Genomic DNA, 15,039 nt, shown 5'->3' with positions numbered 1-15,039 from the left:
TGTGCCGCCATGAGCGGCTGGTGGCCAGCGTGAGTAGCCAGCAGCCAGCATGAGCTGTGTGCTGCCGTGGGCTGCTGTGAGTGGCCAACCGACAACCGGCGACCAACTGCCTCAGCGGGGGGGAGCACAAGGCTCATAAAACCAGCGTGGGCCAGGGAGCTGTGTCCTACACAACTAGACTGAGAGACAACGGCTTCAACCGGAGTCAGGGGGCGGGGGAGGGGAGGCAAAAGAAAGGGGGGAAAAAGAGCAAAGGGAGATGCAGTCCGGTATTATATAATGTCCCAAGGCTACTTACACACTCAGCCTCAATCCTATGAGGGCTGAGAACAAAGGAAGGGAGCAAAATAATACTGAGCAGCCATTGTATTACACATAGACAAGGCCTGTGGAATGCGCATGAGAACCAACTGTGGGCTTTAAAAATATACACAAGCCTGGGTCCCATCCCTGGAAAGTGTGCTCTAGGAAGTCACAGTGGGGACTGGACAGCCATGATTTTAAAAGCTGCACAAGGATTTCAGATGTAAAACCTCAGCTGAGAACTGCATATACCCTCTGTGCCAAAGACAGCTGTAAGATCGATGTGCATGGCTATATGCAATGAATGCATATATACAGCAACTGCAGTATGTAGTATATATCAGCCACTTCTGGCTATGTGTCCAAAAGAATTCAAAGTAGGATTGCAAAGAGATATTAGCAAACCCATGTTCATAGCAGCGTTATTCACAGTAGCCAAGAGGTAGCAGCAACCCAAGTGTCCATCAACAGATAAATAGGTAAAGAAAATGTGACATATACATATAATGGAATAGTACACTGCCTTGAACAAGAAGGAAATTCTGACACAGGCTACAACATGGGTGAACCATAAGGACTTCATGTTGAGTGAAATAAGCCGGTCGCAAAAAGGACAAATAGCATGTGACTCCAAGCACAGGAAGTATCATAAAAGTTGTCAAAATCATAGAAACGGGAGGCGGGGAACTAGCATTTAGTGGGTACAGTTTCAGTGCTGTGAGATGGAAAAGTTCTAGTGATCTGCTACACAACAGTGTGACTCTACCTGACACTACCGTATACTTAAAAATGATTAAGATGGCAAATATAACGTTATGTGTTTCTGACCAAAATTTTAAAAAAGAGAAAGGTGTCAAGATACTGTTTGAAAATCATACACTGCGGTTGACCAGTGCTCGGGTGCCTCTCCAAACACGTGGCCCAGTGTGGAAGTGGCTTCCGGAACAGGGACAAGGAAAGGGGCGCAGTTACCGTGTTTCCCCAAAAATAAGACCTAGCCAGACAATCAGCTCTAATACGTTTTTTGCAGCAAAAATTAATATAAGACCCAGTTTTATTTTACTATAATACAAGACCGGGTCTAATATAATATAATATAATATAATATAATATAATATAATATAATATAATATAATATAATATAATACAATACAACTTAATATGATACCAGGTCTTATATTAATTTTTGCTCCAGAAGATGCATTAGAGCTGATTGTCTGCCTAGGTCTTATTTTCGGGGAAACACGATATCAACACTCACGGGCAATGTAGAGGGCAGTTCTGTCGTTCTCTTTGTGAAGCAGGTTTTCGGCGTAGTTCAGACGGCTGCCTTTGAACCACTCGGGGACATCTGCGACCCCTTTTGATGTGTCCACAACCTATAGAGGATGACAACAGAGCAAGACACGCACACACGTGAGATCTACACCACAAACAAATAACCGTGACTCCACGTCCCCGGAAGCCCAAAGCATCATGATCTCATTTCATAGACTGAACACTGAACTGGCCGAAAGGCGTGAAACTGAAAATAGAAACTAACGCCCTATGGTTCATACTATAGTATTGTATGTTTGAAAGTTACTGAAAGTAGATCTTAAGCAGTCTCATCACACACACAGACAAAGAAAAAAGACTTAACAATGTGAGGTGATGGATGTGTTAATTCCACAAAGTACACATATCAAATCATCATGTTGTACACTTGAAATACAGACAATTATACGTGTCAACCATTCCTCAATAAAGTTAAAAAAAATTAATGTCAAGGGGAAACACCATCCCCACTCATTTCTTTTTCAGCAAATATTTATTAAGCACCTAATTTATGAGAGATGCTAAAGACAGAAAGTAAGTAAGACAGATGTGGTGCCTGCCCAACGTCCTAGGCTCAGACCAGACACACTGGAAACCAGAAGATTAAGCTCCAGGACCCCCCTGCGCCCCCACAGTTTCCAGAAGTTTGACTCCGGCCTCTTTTCTCAAGGGCTGGAACCTTGATTTTCTTCTCCAAGTGCCTATAGATGTAGCTTAAGAATGGTTCATCCCATCATCAAACCAAAACCACAATAAATTATACTTTGAATAACAGGATTCCCTTTCCCAGATATTTATTGGATACATAAGGAGTTGGGGAAAAAAATCTCTAAAATCCAGGTTAAAAAAATAATGAGGGCCAGCCCGGTGGCTCAGGTGGTTGGAGTGCCATGCTCCTAACACCGAGGTCGCAGGTTCGATTCCCATGTGGGCCAGTGAGCTGCGCCCTCTACAGCTAAGATTGTGAACAACAGCTCTCCCTGGGCTGCCATGAGCAGCCAGAGGTCCGAGTGAGCTGCCGTGAGCTGCCATGAGCTGCCATGGGCTGCCATGGGCTGCCATGGGCTGCCATGGGCTGCTGTGTGCTGCCAGGAGCGGCCAGCAGCCAGCGTGAGTGGCCGGCAGCCAGCAAGAGTTGCCATGAGCTGCTGTGAGCCAACAACCGCTACCAACTACCTCAGCTGAGGGGAGCACAAAGCTCATAATACCAGCATGGGTCAGGGAACTGTGTCCTACACAACTAGACTGAGAAACAACGGCTTGAACTGGAGTGGTGGGGGGGGAGGCGGACGAAGGGCAAAAAAAACAAAAACACAATTACATACTTAAAAATAAATAAATAAATAAAAGTTAAAAAAAAAAAAGAAACTTTAAAAAACAACCTGGGGGCGGACAAGTGGTTCAGTTGGTTAGAGCGTGAGATTTCAACCACAAGGTTGCAGGTTCGACTCCCGCAAGGGATGGTGGGCTGCGCCCCCTGCAACTAACAGTGACGACTAAATTTGGAGCTGAGCTGCGCCCTCTACAACTAAGATTGAAAGGACAACTTGACTTGGATGGAGCTAACGGGTCCTGGGAAAAACACTGTCCGCCAATAAAGTCCTGGAAATACACACTGTTCCCCAATAAAGTCCTGTTCCCCTTCCCCAACAAAATCTTAAAAAAAAAAACACCTGAATATACACAGCATCACAACTCCACCCTTTAATGTAGCTGAGATGGAAATTTTATGTTATGCATATTTTTCCACAATTTTTAAAGTTTTAAATAAAATGATGCCCAACCACTTGGGATCGTCAGGGTCCCAGGACTCAGCCTGAGTCTCACCATCAGAGAACACAGAGGTAGCAGGGTCTGTCTGCATGGAGCCGTGACCCCCAACACAGTGTTCTGCCAAAATTCTAGGGCAATGACTTCCCCCCACTGATGTCAGGTTTTAAAAGAAGATATGATTCCACATTCCCAAAAATAACACTTCATTTTGGAACATAACCATAAAAAAGATAATACATCAGCAAAATCTCTACTTACCTCATCATACATGCGTGAGCAGACAATTCCACTGAATTTCCAGAACTGTGCCCAAAAGTCTGAATATGACTCAACTGACCAATGGTACAAGTCATCGTAATTTTCTAAAAATAAAATGGCACATAGCTCAGATAAATCTCAAAAGGAAAGTCTTAGCGGTTTGATAATAAGATGGACACACCTGAGGAATTACGAGTGTGTCTGAATGGTTCAAAGGCATCTGATGAGAAATGGTCTTGGGGGTGGAGGGTATCTTAATTTTTACTGAAGCACACCCACCACCCCCTAGTCCCCCAAAGGAACAAAAGCAATGAGGCAGTGGTTCTACATCGTAACCAGCGTCCCTAAGAACAAGGACTCTGGAGCCGCAAGGGTTCAAACCCTGACTTGACTATTTATTAGTGTCCCCATCTGTACAGCAGAGATGGTGAATGGTAACCCTTCTTCTGGGGCTCCTGTGAGGGTTTAAACGAGTACATGTGTAGCAAATGCTTCAAATGGGGCCTGCACACAATCAGAACTACGTTAAGTTGGCCATTATTATACCATACGAACTCGGGAAACATATCGGCAAGAGATTTGAAAACCCAGTTCAAAACTAGAAGCTTGTTGGTGACTTCTCATGCCAGTAACAACGTCTTGGGGAGTTTGGGAAATTATTTATATATTTTGATCTGTACGTAATCCATTCATATGACTCAAAATTGCAAAAGTATAAAAGGTAATATGGTTAAAAAAAAAGTCTCCCTCCCTCTTGCCCCACAACCATCTAACTTTTCTTAACTAGAGATTTCTTTGTGTCTTCCCAGAGATTTCACGTGTGAGTAAATCCATCCCTCTTTCCCACTTTGACATAAATAGAAGCTCACTTCACAGCAGGCTCTAATCCTGGGAACTTGGGAAAGTCCCATCCCCCTTGGGACCTTTTCAATCTCAGTATATTTCAATAGGATACCCATTGATATGCTGGTGCACTGCATAGGACAACAGCAGGGAGATGGCCAATATGGTGTCAGGAACGGAAAAGGCATAATACAATGGCTGAGCTGAATTCTCTCACTGCACATTTCACCATCCTCACTGTTCCCAACTCTGGGGGCCGCGGTGGGTACAGAGGAAGAGATACAATGATCCTTGCCCTTTAGTAGTGTCACTTCTCACTGTGGCACCCAGTAGTTGTCCCCAATCATGCTGGACTCAAGAGCCCGAGGAGGAGAGTGACTGCTGAGCCGGGGCGGGCTACGGGAGGAGGCAGGCTGGCCCTGGCAGAAAGGGCAGGTTAGGACACTGGGACAAAGCCAGGTGCCCACGTAGAGAGCTGGAGTGCGTGGGTCCGCTGCAGGGACAGAGAAGGATCAACCTGGATGAAGTGGGGACACTCGGCCCAGAGGTCACACAGCTGAGATCAGCGGACAGGGTGTTTAGGGCTCTGAGACCAAGAAAGAAAGAGAATCAGGTCCATAGTAATGATGGCTGCACTTCCTCCAAGGCCCACACGAGACTTCGCTGCAGCTCCACCCCATCTACTCAATCCAGGGGCCACAGACCAGGTCAACGAGGCACATGGGGACAGTGCGTCTGGAAAGCTGGGGCCAGCCCTGACTCTACAGACCAAGCTGGAGCACCTCAGGCAGGCCACTTTGCCCCTCTGGGACTCAGTTTCCCTCATGTATCACCTGGAAATTGGCTAGAGAAAGTCACGGATCCTTCCATGACCATGCAGTTAGCCCTGTGCTCCAGGGCTAGTCTGGGTGACCTACATTACCATCTCAGCTCTGCCACTTACTAGACAATGACCTTGGGCAAGTGCTTCACCTCTCTGAGCCTCAGCATTCTCATCTGTAAAATGGGGACAACAGCAGCTCCTTTAAAGGACAGTGGTGAGGATCAACAGAGCACGTTGCTATAAGGGCACTGGCTCCAAGCTCGACTGTGCGGGTCAGACCCTGCCGCTCTACCCAGATGACCTCAGACAAGTAAGTAATTTTCTCTGGGCCTCAGTCTCTTCCTCCATAAAAGGAAGATAACGGTACTTATCACTGTGAGGGTGGAATGAGTCAAAACACATAAAACACTAAGGACAGTGCTTGGCAGAAAGTGCTGGAATGTGTTACCATTCTGTTGTTTTGCAGGAGTGTGACGCATGGCAGGCTGTATGACAGAATATGATAAGCCACGACATGGAGACAGAGATATACAGTGGATCAGTACGAGCATGCCATGTTCTTAGTCCAGAAGGAGGTCAGTGCCAGGCCCGGGGCGTCTGGGAGGAGCCTCTGTGGGAAACTCACGAGACAAACAGGCCCCAGGCTCCTCTCTCTCAGTCTTTCTTTTTTAAATCACCTTGGTCCTCACAAACTAAAAACACTTCCAGCACCAAAATCCCCTCCTAACTGATACATGAGAGGGGCCAGAGGCTTGAAATGCAGGCCTCCGCTGAAGGTCTCAAAAGCCCATCACAGAGCACGTCATCACCAGCCTGCCCGTTGGGGGGACGAGTGGCCACAACAGCATCTCAACATCACAAGGGTCCCCGAGGATGGCAGTAGATGGACTCTGAGCAGGGTGTCTCCCCCGTGGGTAACTCGGACAAGTGGTCAGACACAATTCTTCAGGCTTCTGCTTACACACTCCACTCCACTACCCAGAGGCTACCACCCAGGAGCCCCGACGACAGACGCGGGCACGTTTGGTTCGGTTTCCACAGTGTTCATAAAGAACCTGAACTCGCTGCCAGTGTGAAAATCACGGTTTTCAAATGAAAATCGGGATTTCTGGCTTTTCCTAAGAAAACAGACTATCCAGCTGGGGGAGCCAGCCAGTGAGTGTCACCTCCTGGCATTTAGGTCTCTGTGCCGTCCACTCCCCACACTGAGCAGGGCTGGTCTGTGTAACTGACTAGATGTTAGGGAAATGAGTACACGTGACTTGTGAGGCTCGATCCTAAAAGACACTGCAGCTTCCGCCTCACTCTCCCGGATCATTTGCTCTGTGAGAAGCCAGTGGCCATGTCACGACACTCAAGTAGTCCCAGGTGGCAGGAAACAGAAGCCCCCTGCCCACAGCCAGCATTGACATACTGCCAGGTGAGGGAGCCACCTCGTTTCTCCAGCCCATCAGGCCTTCAGATGGCAGGCGGCAGCCCCTCAGACCGAGCCAGGAGCCCCGAGCCAAGCCTCTCCCAGATGGCTGAGGGGTACGTGACGTTTACTGCTGCTTGGAGTTGCTAAGTCTTGGGGTGATTTGTCATGCATAATAGATAACTAATGCACTGTTGCACCACATAGTAACAATCGGCTAGAGTGGGGTATCAGCTGCCCCGCCTGGCCCTTCACCCACATGCAAGAGGCAACCTAATACAGTAGCTGAGAGCATTGATTCTAGAAACAGACTACAGCTCCAGCACTCACAGCTGCGAGACCTCAGCCAAGACTCTCAGCTTGTTTTTTGAGCCGGGAAACGGGGTAACAGCAGCACTTCCAGGGCCAATCACTAAGGACTAAGTTAATTAATACCCGTAAAGTGCCCGAATGGGGCCAGGCGTACAGAAAGCGCTCAATGAATATTAACTGTTATTAATATCTCTGTCACCTGCCTGGGCCCTGCGAGCATCTGAGTTTGCAACCCTGCTTTCCATTGACCCCCGTCTTCCTCTCCACCTATGAGAATTCTGACCAGCCTCCACCTTCAAATCTCAGCTCAGGATTTTGTCAGTGCTTTTAAAAGCACCCCATAGACTCAGGGTGCCGTGAAGTACTGGAAGGAAGACAGACGCTCAGCACCGACACATCGTCACGAGGCTATGTCTGCTTTCTCCCCCCAACCACACGTGAGCTATTTGAGGATGGGGTCCCAGCCGTCCCTGGGCTGGCACTCCATTCCAGCTGCTTGCCCACAGAGGTGACGTGCAGCTTGTGGTGTACAGAAAGACATTTGACACAGTGTTTCCAAAGAATGTGTACTATAAAACAGTGTCACTGCCCTAAAACAGAGGGTAGGTCCACGCAGCATGTCCCCTGGAGCCCTACAGAAGAGGCCCCACATCACAAGCATATATGGGCGGGGTCTGCAGGGGGTCCTCAGTGAGCTCTGCTGGGAGCAGTGACAAGGACCAACCAACGTATGGCCCTTCTGGTGGAAAGAAGAATCTGGAACTCCACCAAGGGCCTGCCCCTCTTGATATGAGGGGCCAGGCTGGGGAACCGGGACCCCCCGTCCACCCACCCTCAGGGCTGAGGCGGCCGGTGAGGATGTGTGCCTTCCTGTCTCTGCACATCCGGTCAACAGCATGGCTCAGGACTGCACCCTGGCTACACAGTCGCTACGGGTTCCAGGTGCTGGCTTTACACAGTGAGAATGCTCACAAATAAGTGGAAAGGCAAGGCAGATGCAAGCCCAAAGTTACATGCACTCAGAGAGCAGAAGACAGGAGAACATGGTCAAAGAGAACGACCAAAGAGAAGGCAGCATTTGAGCTGGATCGTAAAGCAAAGCTTCAAACCTCCAGGGCCAGGCCTGCAGAAAGGAGGGAAGCAGGTGGGGGTTACCATCAGGAGTGGGAGGGAAGGAAAAGCCAAAGACCAAGCTCTGAACACCCCGACCCACTCGGCCCAGCCAATAGCCACCACATGGGCACACAGACCCGGCATCGCAGGCTTTTGGGTTCCCAAGAAGCTGGAAGTCTCGCCTTTCCTACAGTCTCCCAGCGTATGAGCCACCCCAGCGAAGTCTGCTGGTCCAACCTGACTGACAGGCCATCAATCCACGCTCCTTGAAGGACAGAAAGGAGTTTGGTAGGCAGACTGGCGACAACCAGCGCTTGCTGGTACTTACTCAGCAACCCCTACAGACCAGGGGCAGGTGCACACTGGGCCTGATCGCCTCCTGTCACCCACAGCTATCCAGTGACATAGGTGGCTCATTTTATAGATGGGGAAACTGAGGCTTGGGGAGATCCGGCGACTTCCTCCTGATCACACAGCTAGTAAGAGTAGAGCCAGTTCAAAATCCAGATCGTAGTCAGATTACAGATCGGTCTACCCACCTGACAGGCTGCCCTTCTGTGAAATACTTCCGTAAAGCGTCAGGGCTAGAGAAGCACCAGCAGAACAGTATTATGTCATTGCTGACAAAGGAAAGAGGATGGAACCAAGGAAAGGTAACACGGGAGAATGTGGTCCCACTCTGGGCTCTTCTTGGAAATCAAGTCTGTTCTCCCCCAGTGCTACACACGTTACCTTACCAACTAGAGAGTAATAAGACCTTCTGTCTCCCGGCTGCTCTTTCTCTAGCGAGCAGAAGGAGGAAGCGGGAGAGAGCTGGGTGAGCCAAGGAAAGGGGCTCGGTGGGAGCTCTGACACCACCATGCTGGGGAGGGCCTGGAAGTTGCCAGGTGGCACCCATTTGCAATTTCATGGTCCACAAGGAGCCACTGTGAGCATCTGAGCCCAGGAGTGACCAAGTCAAACCTGTGCATCAAGACTGCTCTGGGAAAGCAAGCAGGGTATACCCGAGGAGGGCGGGGAGAAAAGCAGGAAGCAGGAAGACTAACCAGTGTTCAGGGAAGAGAGCCAGGAGAGGTGCTGGCACTGGGGAGAGAGGGGTTGTAGGAGGGCAGTGCTGCTGAGGTAGTGACACCCTGTGCAAGCCAGATGACAGGCCACCATTTCTGTGAGGCCGACTGAGGCTAGTGATGCCACCAACAGATGTCAGGAGTCGCTGCAGCGAGCTGAGGGGTGAGAGGAGAGGAAAAGCCACAGGAGTTGAAAATTTCTGAGCGGGGAGGTCCAGGAAGTGGTTGGCCAAGCCAGCTAGAGCTGGAGGGACGCACAAGCAAGCACTTCTCACCCAGAAAAGGGGCCTCCTCTGCCCAGCTCACAGCCAGCCAGGTGGCTGCCGAGGGCCCCTGACTAGGTCCTGCTTGTGGCTGGGAGCGTGAGTGTGACGGGACAGCCTTCCGCCCCAATGCGCCCCAATCGCAGGGGAAAGCTGCCACCTCACTGTCCTCCTAGGCACCTGGAATTCCACGCTGGCCTTCTAGCAGGATCAGCCGGGAGGCGTGGGGGTGGAGGGGGCTAAGAGGGGACAGCACAAGGTACTACTGGCTGGCGAGTGACTCCCACAAACAGAGGAGAGCTGGAAGTCAGACAGGCCCCGGGTCCCGGGGGGAAGGCCCCCAGGCTGGCGTGCAACACTCCAGGACCCCCTCACCTCACAGCAGGAACCTCCTGAGCAAGGCTCAGCGCACAGGGGTTCCAAGACCAGAGGGGGGACCCTGCCAGGGAGAGGGCGCCCCACATGCAGGGAGATGCTGCAGTCAGGAGGGGTCCAGCAGCCTGAAAGCAGAGGAGGTGACGCCCCGCAGAGCCAAGAGGACAAAACCCCCAGTCAGAGGTGCCCCACCCCTTGGAGAGGGGCCCCCAATCCAATGGCGCCTCCAACCCCCGGAAGAGTCAAACGACTTCGGGAGGGGCCCTGACGGAAACGCCCAGGAAGTGGGGGCGTCCCGGTCCCCAGAAGGAGGGCCGCTCCGCCAGGTGGTCCCTCGGCCTCCGAGGGAGGTGCCCTGGGAGCCCCGGGCCACGTGCGCACTCACCCAGCGCCAGGCCGCAGGCGGCGCCCACGGCCGCCCGGAAGCGGTCCATCAACGTGTTCTTCTTGCTGTCCGGCTCCCACATCACCTGGCACTCCAGGATCTCTCCCTGCCCGGCCCGCGGCTCCTTGGACATGGCTGCGGCGGGAACTACGCGGGGACCGGAACCGGCAGGGGAAGGTGGCGACGGCCGGGGGCGCCTCGGAGGCCTAGGACGCGAGCTGGCAGCGAGCGCGACTGAACGAGGTGAGGCCGCCCCCGTTAAGACACCCGGCGAGCCCCGCCCCCGCAGGCCCCGCCCACGAAGGCCCCGCCCCTCTCGCGTGTAACCCTCCGCGGCGACGCGCCTCGCAAAGGAGTGCTGGTGGCCGGGCGCGCGCCTCCGGGACTCAGACCCTGCTGGCGGGGCGGGTGGGGCCGCGCAGGCGCGTTGGGCCCGGGCTGTTCGCTCTCACCTGGAACCCAGGGGGATACAGCAGCACCGGAAGCCGGGAGCTAGAGGCCGCTGGCTCCTTCCTGTGTTCGTTCATTCACTCTGGGTTTGTTCTCACTGCAGGTGTTTACTGAACGCCTCCTGGGTACCAGGCTCTGTGCGTGGCTTTGCAGAAACAGCAGTGAACAAAGTAAAAGCCCTGCCCTGCCAGCAGGAGGTAAAAGGAGAGGGGCAGGTGTGGGGAGGAGGGGAGACAGACAATGAACAGGTAAATACATCATCTGTGTCATCCACAGTGTAAGGCACACGCAGGATACCAGTGAGTATCATAATACAGTAGAGTAATACGTATAATATTATTCGTATAATAAAAGATACTAAGTGCTATGGAAAGACATAAACCAGAGGAAGGGTAGATATTATGGAAGGAGGAGTGTTTCCATTTAAATAGGCTTGTCAGGGAAGGTCTCATTGAAAAGATGACTTCTACCAATGACCTGAAAAAGGTGACAGGAGTGAGCTATTCAGTATCTGAGGGGAACGTTTCCAGGCAGAGGGAACAGCAGATGCAAAGACCCTGAGGCAGGAGAGTGTTGGACGTGGTTAGAGAACTACACAAGGAAGCCAGTGTCTTTGACTTCAGAGACCTGGGGTAGAAGGTAAGGTGGGTGAAGGGAGAGGCGGTAGCACAGGTAGGTCCTGGAGGCCACTGAAGACGTTGGCTTTACCCTGGGTGGGATGAGACCATTGGAAGGTTTGGAGCAGCAGAGGGATGTGCTCTGACTGGGCGTGTGACAGTAATGCCTCTGATTGCTGGATGGAGAATACTCTGCAGGGAGCAAAAGCACAAGTTAGGGAGACCGGTGATGATGGCGTTGCAAGAGATGATGGTGCCTGGACACGAGGGTAGCTGTGGAAATAGAGAGAAAATGCGATTTGGGATACATTTTGAGGGTTTATTTATTGTACTCGGCTGCACATTGGCACCGTGCTAGGGACCTTTTCATATTCCTTGTCATAATATATTCTCACAGCAACCCAAACAGTTCCCCCCAAGTACAGTTTTTTTGGGCAGTGTTGAGGTTTTATGATGCATTGTCCCACCCCCACCACTTAAACAGTTTCCATCTCCTAGTCACCACAAATAAACATAGAGCCTTTGACTGTCGACTGTAGTTGAAAACAAATAATTTTTTAAAACGAAAAAATGAACATAGATTCTAACTTAAAACAGGGTGCTTCCTTCCTTTATAAGCATGACTTCCAGAATAGCACCCGCCCCTGACCTCCAAATTCTGGGTCCAGCCCTAGTTCTTTGTCTCTAAGTTACCACCTTTGTGGAGCTGTGAATCCATCTCGATGCAGAAGGAGAATCGTTTCTGAAGGAGTCATGTATTTATGTTCTTTCTTTTAACACAAGGATGCAAAGTCCACAAATGTAAAATCCTTGTCAAACTGGTTCACCATAGGATCCTCAGAGTAGGAGCTCAAGAAACATTCATTCATTCATTCATTCATTCAAAAATGCCTAGTGAGTGCCTGTGGTGAGCTAGGCAATGGGCGCTCCACTGTGTAAAGCATGGACCCAGCCTTCAAAGGGCATGGAATTGACCAGTGGGTTGACCAATTCTCACGGAGCAGGGGAAGGCTGGTGTTATGCATCTGACAGCCACTTGATTCATCCTTAGTTCCTTCAGTTCGGTCCACCCCACCAGGCACCGGGGAACCCAAGGGCGAGATAAGCTACAGCCAGAATAACCAGGTACTTGGTCATTACCTCTATGACACTGTCCCAGACACACGAGATTTCGGAGGTGCCTTTGGATGCCCCACCTTAGTACCCCCTATCCTTAACAAGATCAGAGACAGGGGAGTGGAAGAGATTCAAGAAAGTTCTTCCCATTTAAAATGGGAACAGAGCTGGAAGGGCCCTTCTTGACCAAGAATGCTGACTGTCTGTTGTCTGTACCTCCCTTGGGTCTCTGTGATTCTCAGCTTCCTCTTGCACCTGTTGCTTATTTTTGATTTAAGGGTTCAGATTGATACCTTGTCTACACCACACTCCTGACCTGTGCTCCCCCACCCTATTCCAGATGCTTTGAAATTTTTTAAAAAGAGCATAGAAATTTGCCAGGCCAAGTGGACTTACGCTTCCATCAGAATGCAGGCCTCCCGCTCATTCCTTTGGAATTGGCCCTGCTCCTTCCTCCGTGGATAAGCCCCCCCATGCTCCTTTGTATTTCTCCCACCATGGTGTGTGTTAAGTTACATTTTCCACATTTGCAAGTTCTCACTCTTGTTCAGTTGACCATTAACCAATACAGTAAACTATGCAAACATATTGAGTCCTCTGGAATGTGTTGAAAACAGTTTCATGGGAAAGGCTTGAGTATTTGGAAATAGCAAGGAGTTTTCCCAAAAATGCCCAAACTGACGGTGTAGATGAGATGTGGTACCCCTAGTGGAGATAGAAGCCAGGATTATCTCAGAAGCGTCCACATGCTTTTGACACTATGAATCGCATTTGTCGCCTCTCTTTTCAGATTGTGATATTTCTTTATACACATAGAAACATGTCACGATGCTAAAATGCCGCTGGGAAAAAAAACAACCCGAAATGTCTGTCTTAGGGAGAGAGCTGGAAAAGAACAGGGTGGACACTTGGTGACCCACCCACTAGGAATGCCACAATGTGCCAACTTTGAAGTCTCTCCTGGGAGGACGATGCCCAACCCAAGGGACTGGATCCTAAATTGACTTTTAAAAGTTTCATCATAGATTTACATGGACATTTTTTAATTGAGCATTTTATAATAAAATGAGGATTTGTTTGCAGTCATTGGAATGAATGGGCCCTGATGTAATAAAATAAAATACGTTTTTATTGATCTTGTTGATTCAGGAACATGAAATCTGAAAGAAATTGCACTTTTTAAAATGTATTCGTTGATGTTCCTTAATGTATCTTGAAAAATTTAGAAGTACTGGAAAATATTCCAGTTGCAGTTAAAAGAATCAGTGTCAGTAAGGTTCACTGCTTTGGTTGTTCTGAAACCAGAACGTTCCAACCCAAGGCAAACTTTACCCTTGGGAGGAATGTCCAAGCCACAGTTTAAAGATGAGAGAATGCAGAGTACTTATTAAGGTGGCTTTGGTGCTTGCTTGGTGACTATGTTCACCCCAGAGCAAGGCACCATAGAACTGGGGTGAGTGCGGAGGAAGCCTCTGCTATTGTTAAGTGGATGAGGGACGTAAGTGGATGTAAGGACTGAGTACACATGAGGTTGCCGATCTGTAAATTAAGTGCATTAAAAGAATCTGGGGGGGGAGGGGACCTGTCACTCCGTGAGGGATATAATATAAATGATAACTGTCTAACTATTACATTGTTTTGTGCACCTGAAACTAATTTTTTAAAATGTTAAAAAAAAAAAAAAAGTATCTGGGCACCCACACCCCTTGGAAATTTCTTTGTATAAGCCCTCAGGGATCAATACGCCTCAATTTAAAGACCTACTAGTCTAAGGCAATCACAGCGCTCCTTTTTCTCCTTTGCCAGTGATTGGCCCGGGGTACTCGTAAGACCGAATTCTAGCCAATGAGACTGAAGGGGAGTGTATGGGGGGAGGAGGCTGGCATGTTATCTCCCCCCCCCCCCCATAAGCGAGGTCCTTTTGCAGGGAGCTATGGCAGATACTTCCTGACCCTGAGAAACAAGGTTGAAGAAAACAGGGAAACAGAGGATGGCGAGGCAGAAGGAGGAAGAGCCTGGACGCCCTCGCTGAGCTGCTGGAGCAAATCTATGGCTAGCCCTGGGCTTCTGGTTGAATAAAGAGTGACTGTCATTGTGGCTTCAGCCACTGGGCGTTGAGCTGTCATAACTTGCTGCCAAAATCATTCTAACTGAAACGATTAGCAAAGGTCGTAACACTTGTGCTTTCTCACCGGGGCTTCTCTTCACTCTGGTACATTTATCACCCACGTGCAATGGCCTAGACCACCTGATGTGAAAAGGGGAAGCCATCGGCAGTAACTAGGGAGGTTCAGATCCCCAAGCCAGATCCACTCTATCACAGCTCCTGTGTCTGCGGGTTCCACAGGCCAGGGAGAACAAGAACTGAAGATTCTCCACCTAAGTGAAGTGAAGCATCCAGCCCAGTGCTGCTCCTTGGGAAGAACCTTCCAGATAGAGAGCACAGCAAGTGCAAAGGCCCTGAGGCATATTTGGCACGGTCAGTGGTAGTGGCCATATAGGGCCTTGGGGAGCCAAGGGGTAAGGAGTTTGGATTTTATTCAAAGTGTGATTGGAAAGTTTTGAGTAGGGGAGCGATGTGACGTACATTTTGAAAGGATTATTCTAGCT

General features: G+C 49.9%; 1 protein-coding gene and 1 long non-coding RNA gene across 2 annotated transcripts in view; one reads left to right on the top strand and one right to left on the bottom strand.

Annotated features, from left to right (window-relative positions):
- Positions 1 to 10,554, bottom strand: part of AACS (acetoacetyl-CoA synthetase) — a 48,167-nt gene extending 37,613 nt beyond the window's left edge. The window contains exons 1-3 of the mRNA XM_019748798.2: positions 10,247 to 10,554; positions 3,652 to 3,755; positions 1,565 to 1,682 (exon numbers count right to left, since the gene is read on the bottom strand). Of these exons, the coding sequence (XP_019604357.2) occupies positions 1,565 to 1,682; positions 3,652 to 3,755; positions 10,247 to 10,379 (355 nt within the window). The 5' untranslated portion in view covers positions 10,380 to 10,554. The remainder of the gene's footprint in view (positions 1 to 1,564; positions 1,683 to 3,651; positions 3,756 to 10,246) is intronic.
- On the top strand, positions 10,362 to 13,565 carry LOC109456470 (uncharacterized). The gene is made up of 3 exons (XR_002138870.2): positions 10,362 to 10,489; positions 10,800 to 10,893; positions 13,220 to 13,565. It is a non-coding gene; the product is annotated as an uncharacterized LOC109456470 (long non-coding RNA).
- Positions 13,566 to 15,039: the final 1,474 nt, after the last annotated feature.

Source organism: Rhinolophus sinicus, linkage group LG16 (assembly GCF_036562045.2).
Source record: "Rhinolophus sinicus isolate RSC01 linkage group LG16, ASM3656204v1, whole genome shotgun sequence".
Lineage (NCBI taxonomy): Eukaryota > Metazoa > Chordata > Mammalia > Chiroptera > Rhinolophidae > Rhinolophus > Rhinolophus sinicus.
This window is presented reverse-complemented; position numbering and strand designations above follow the sequence as displayed.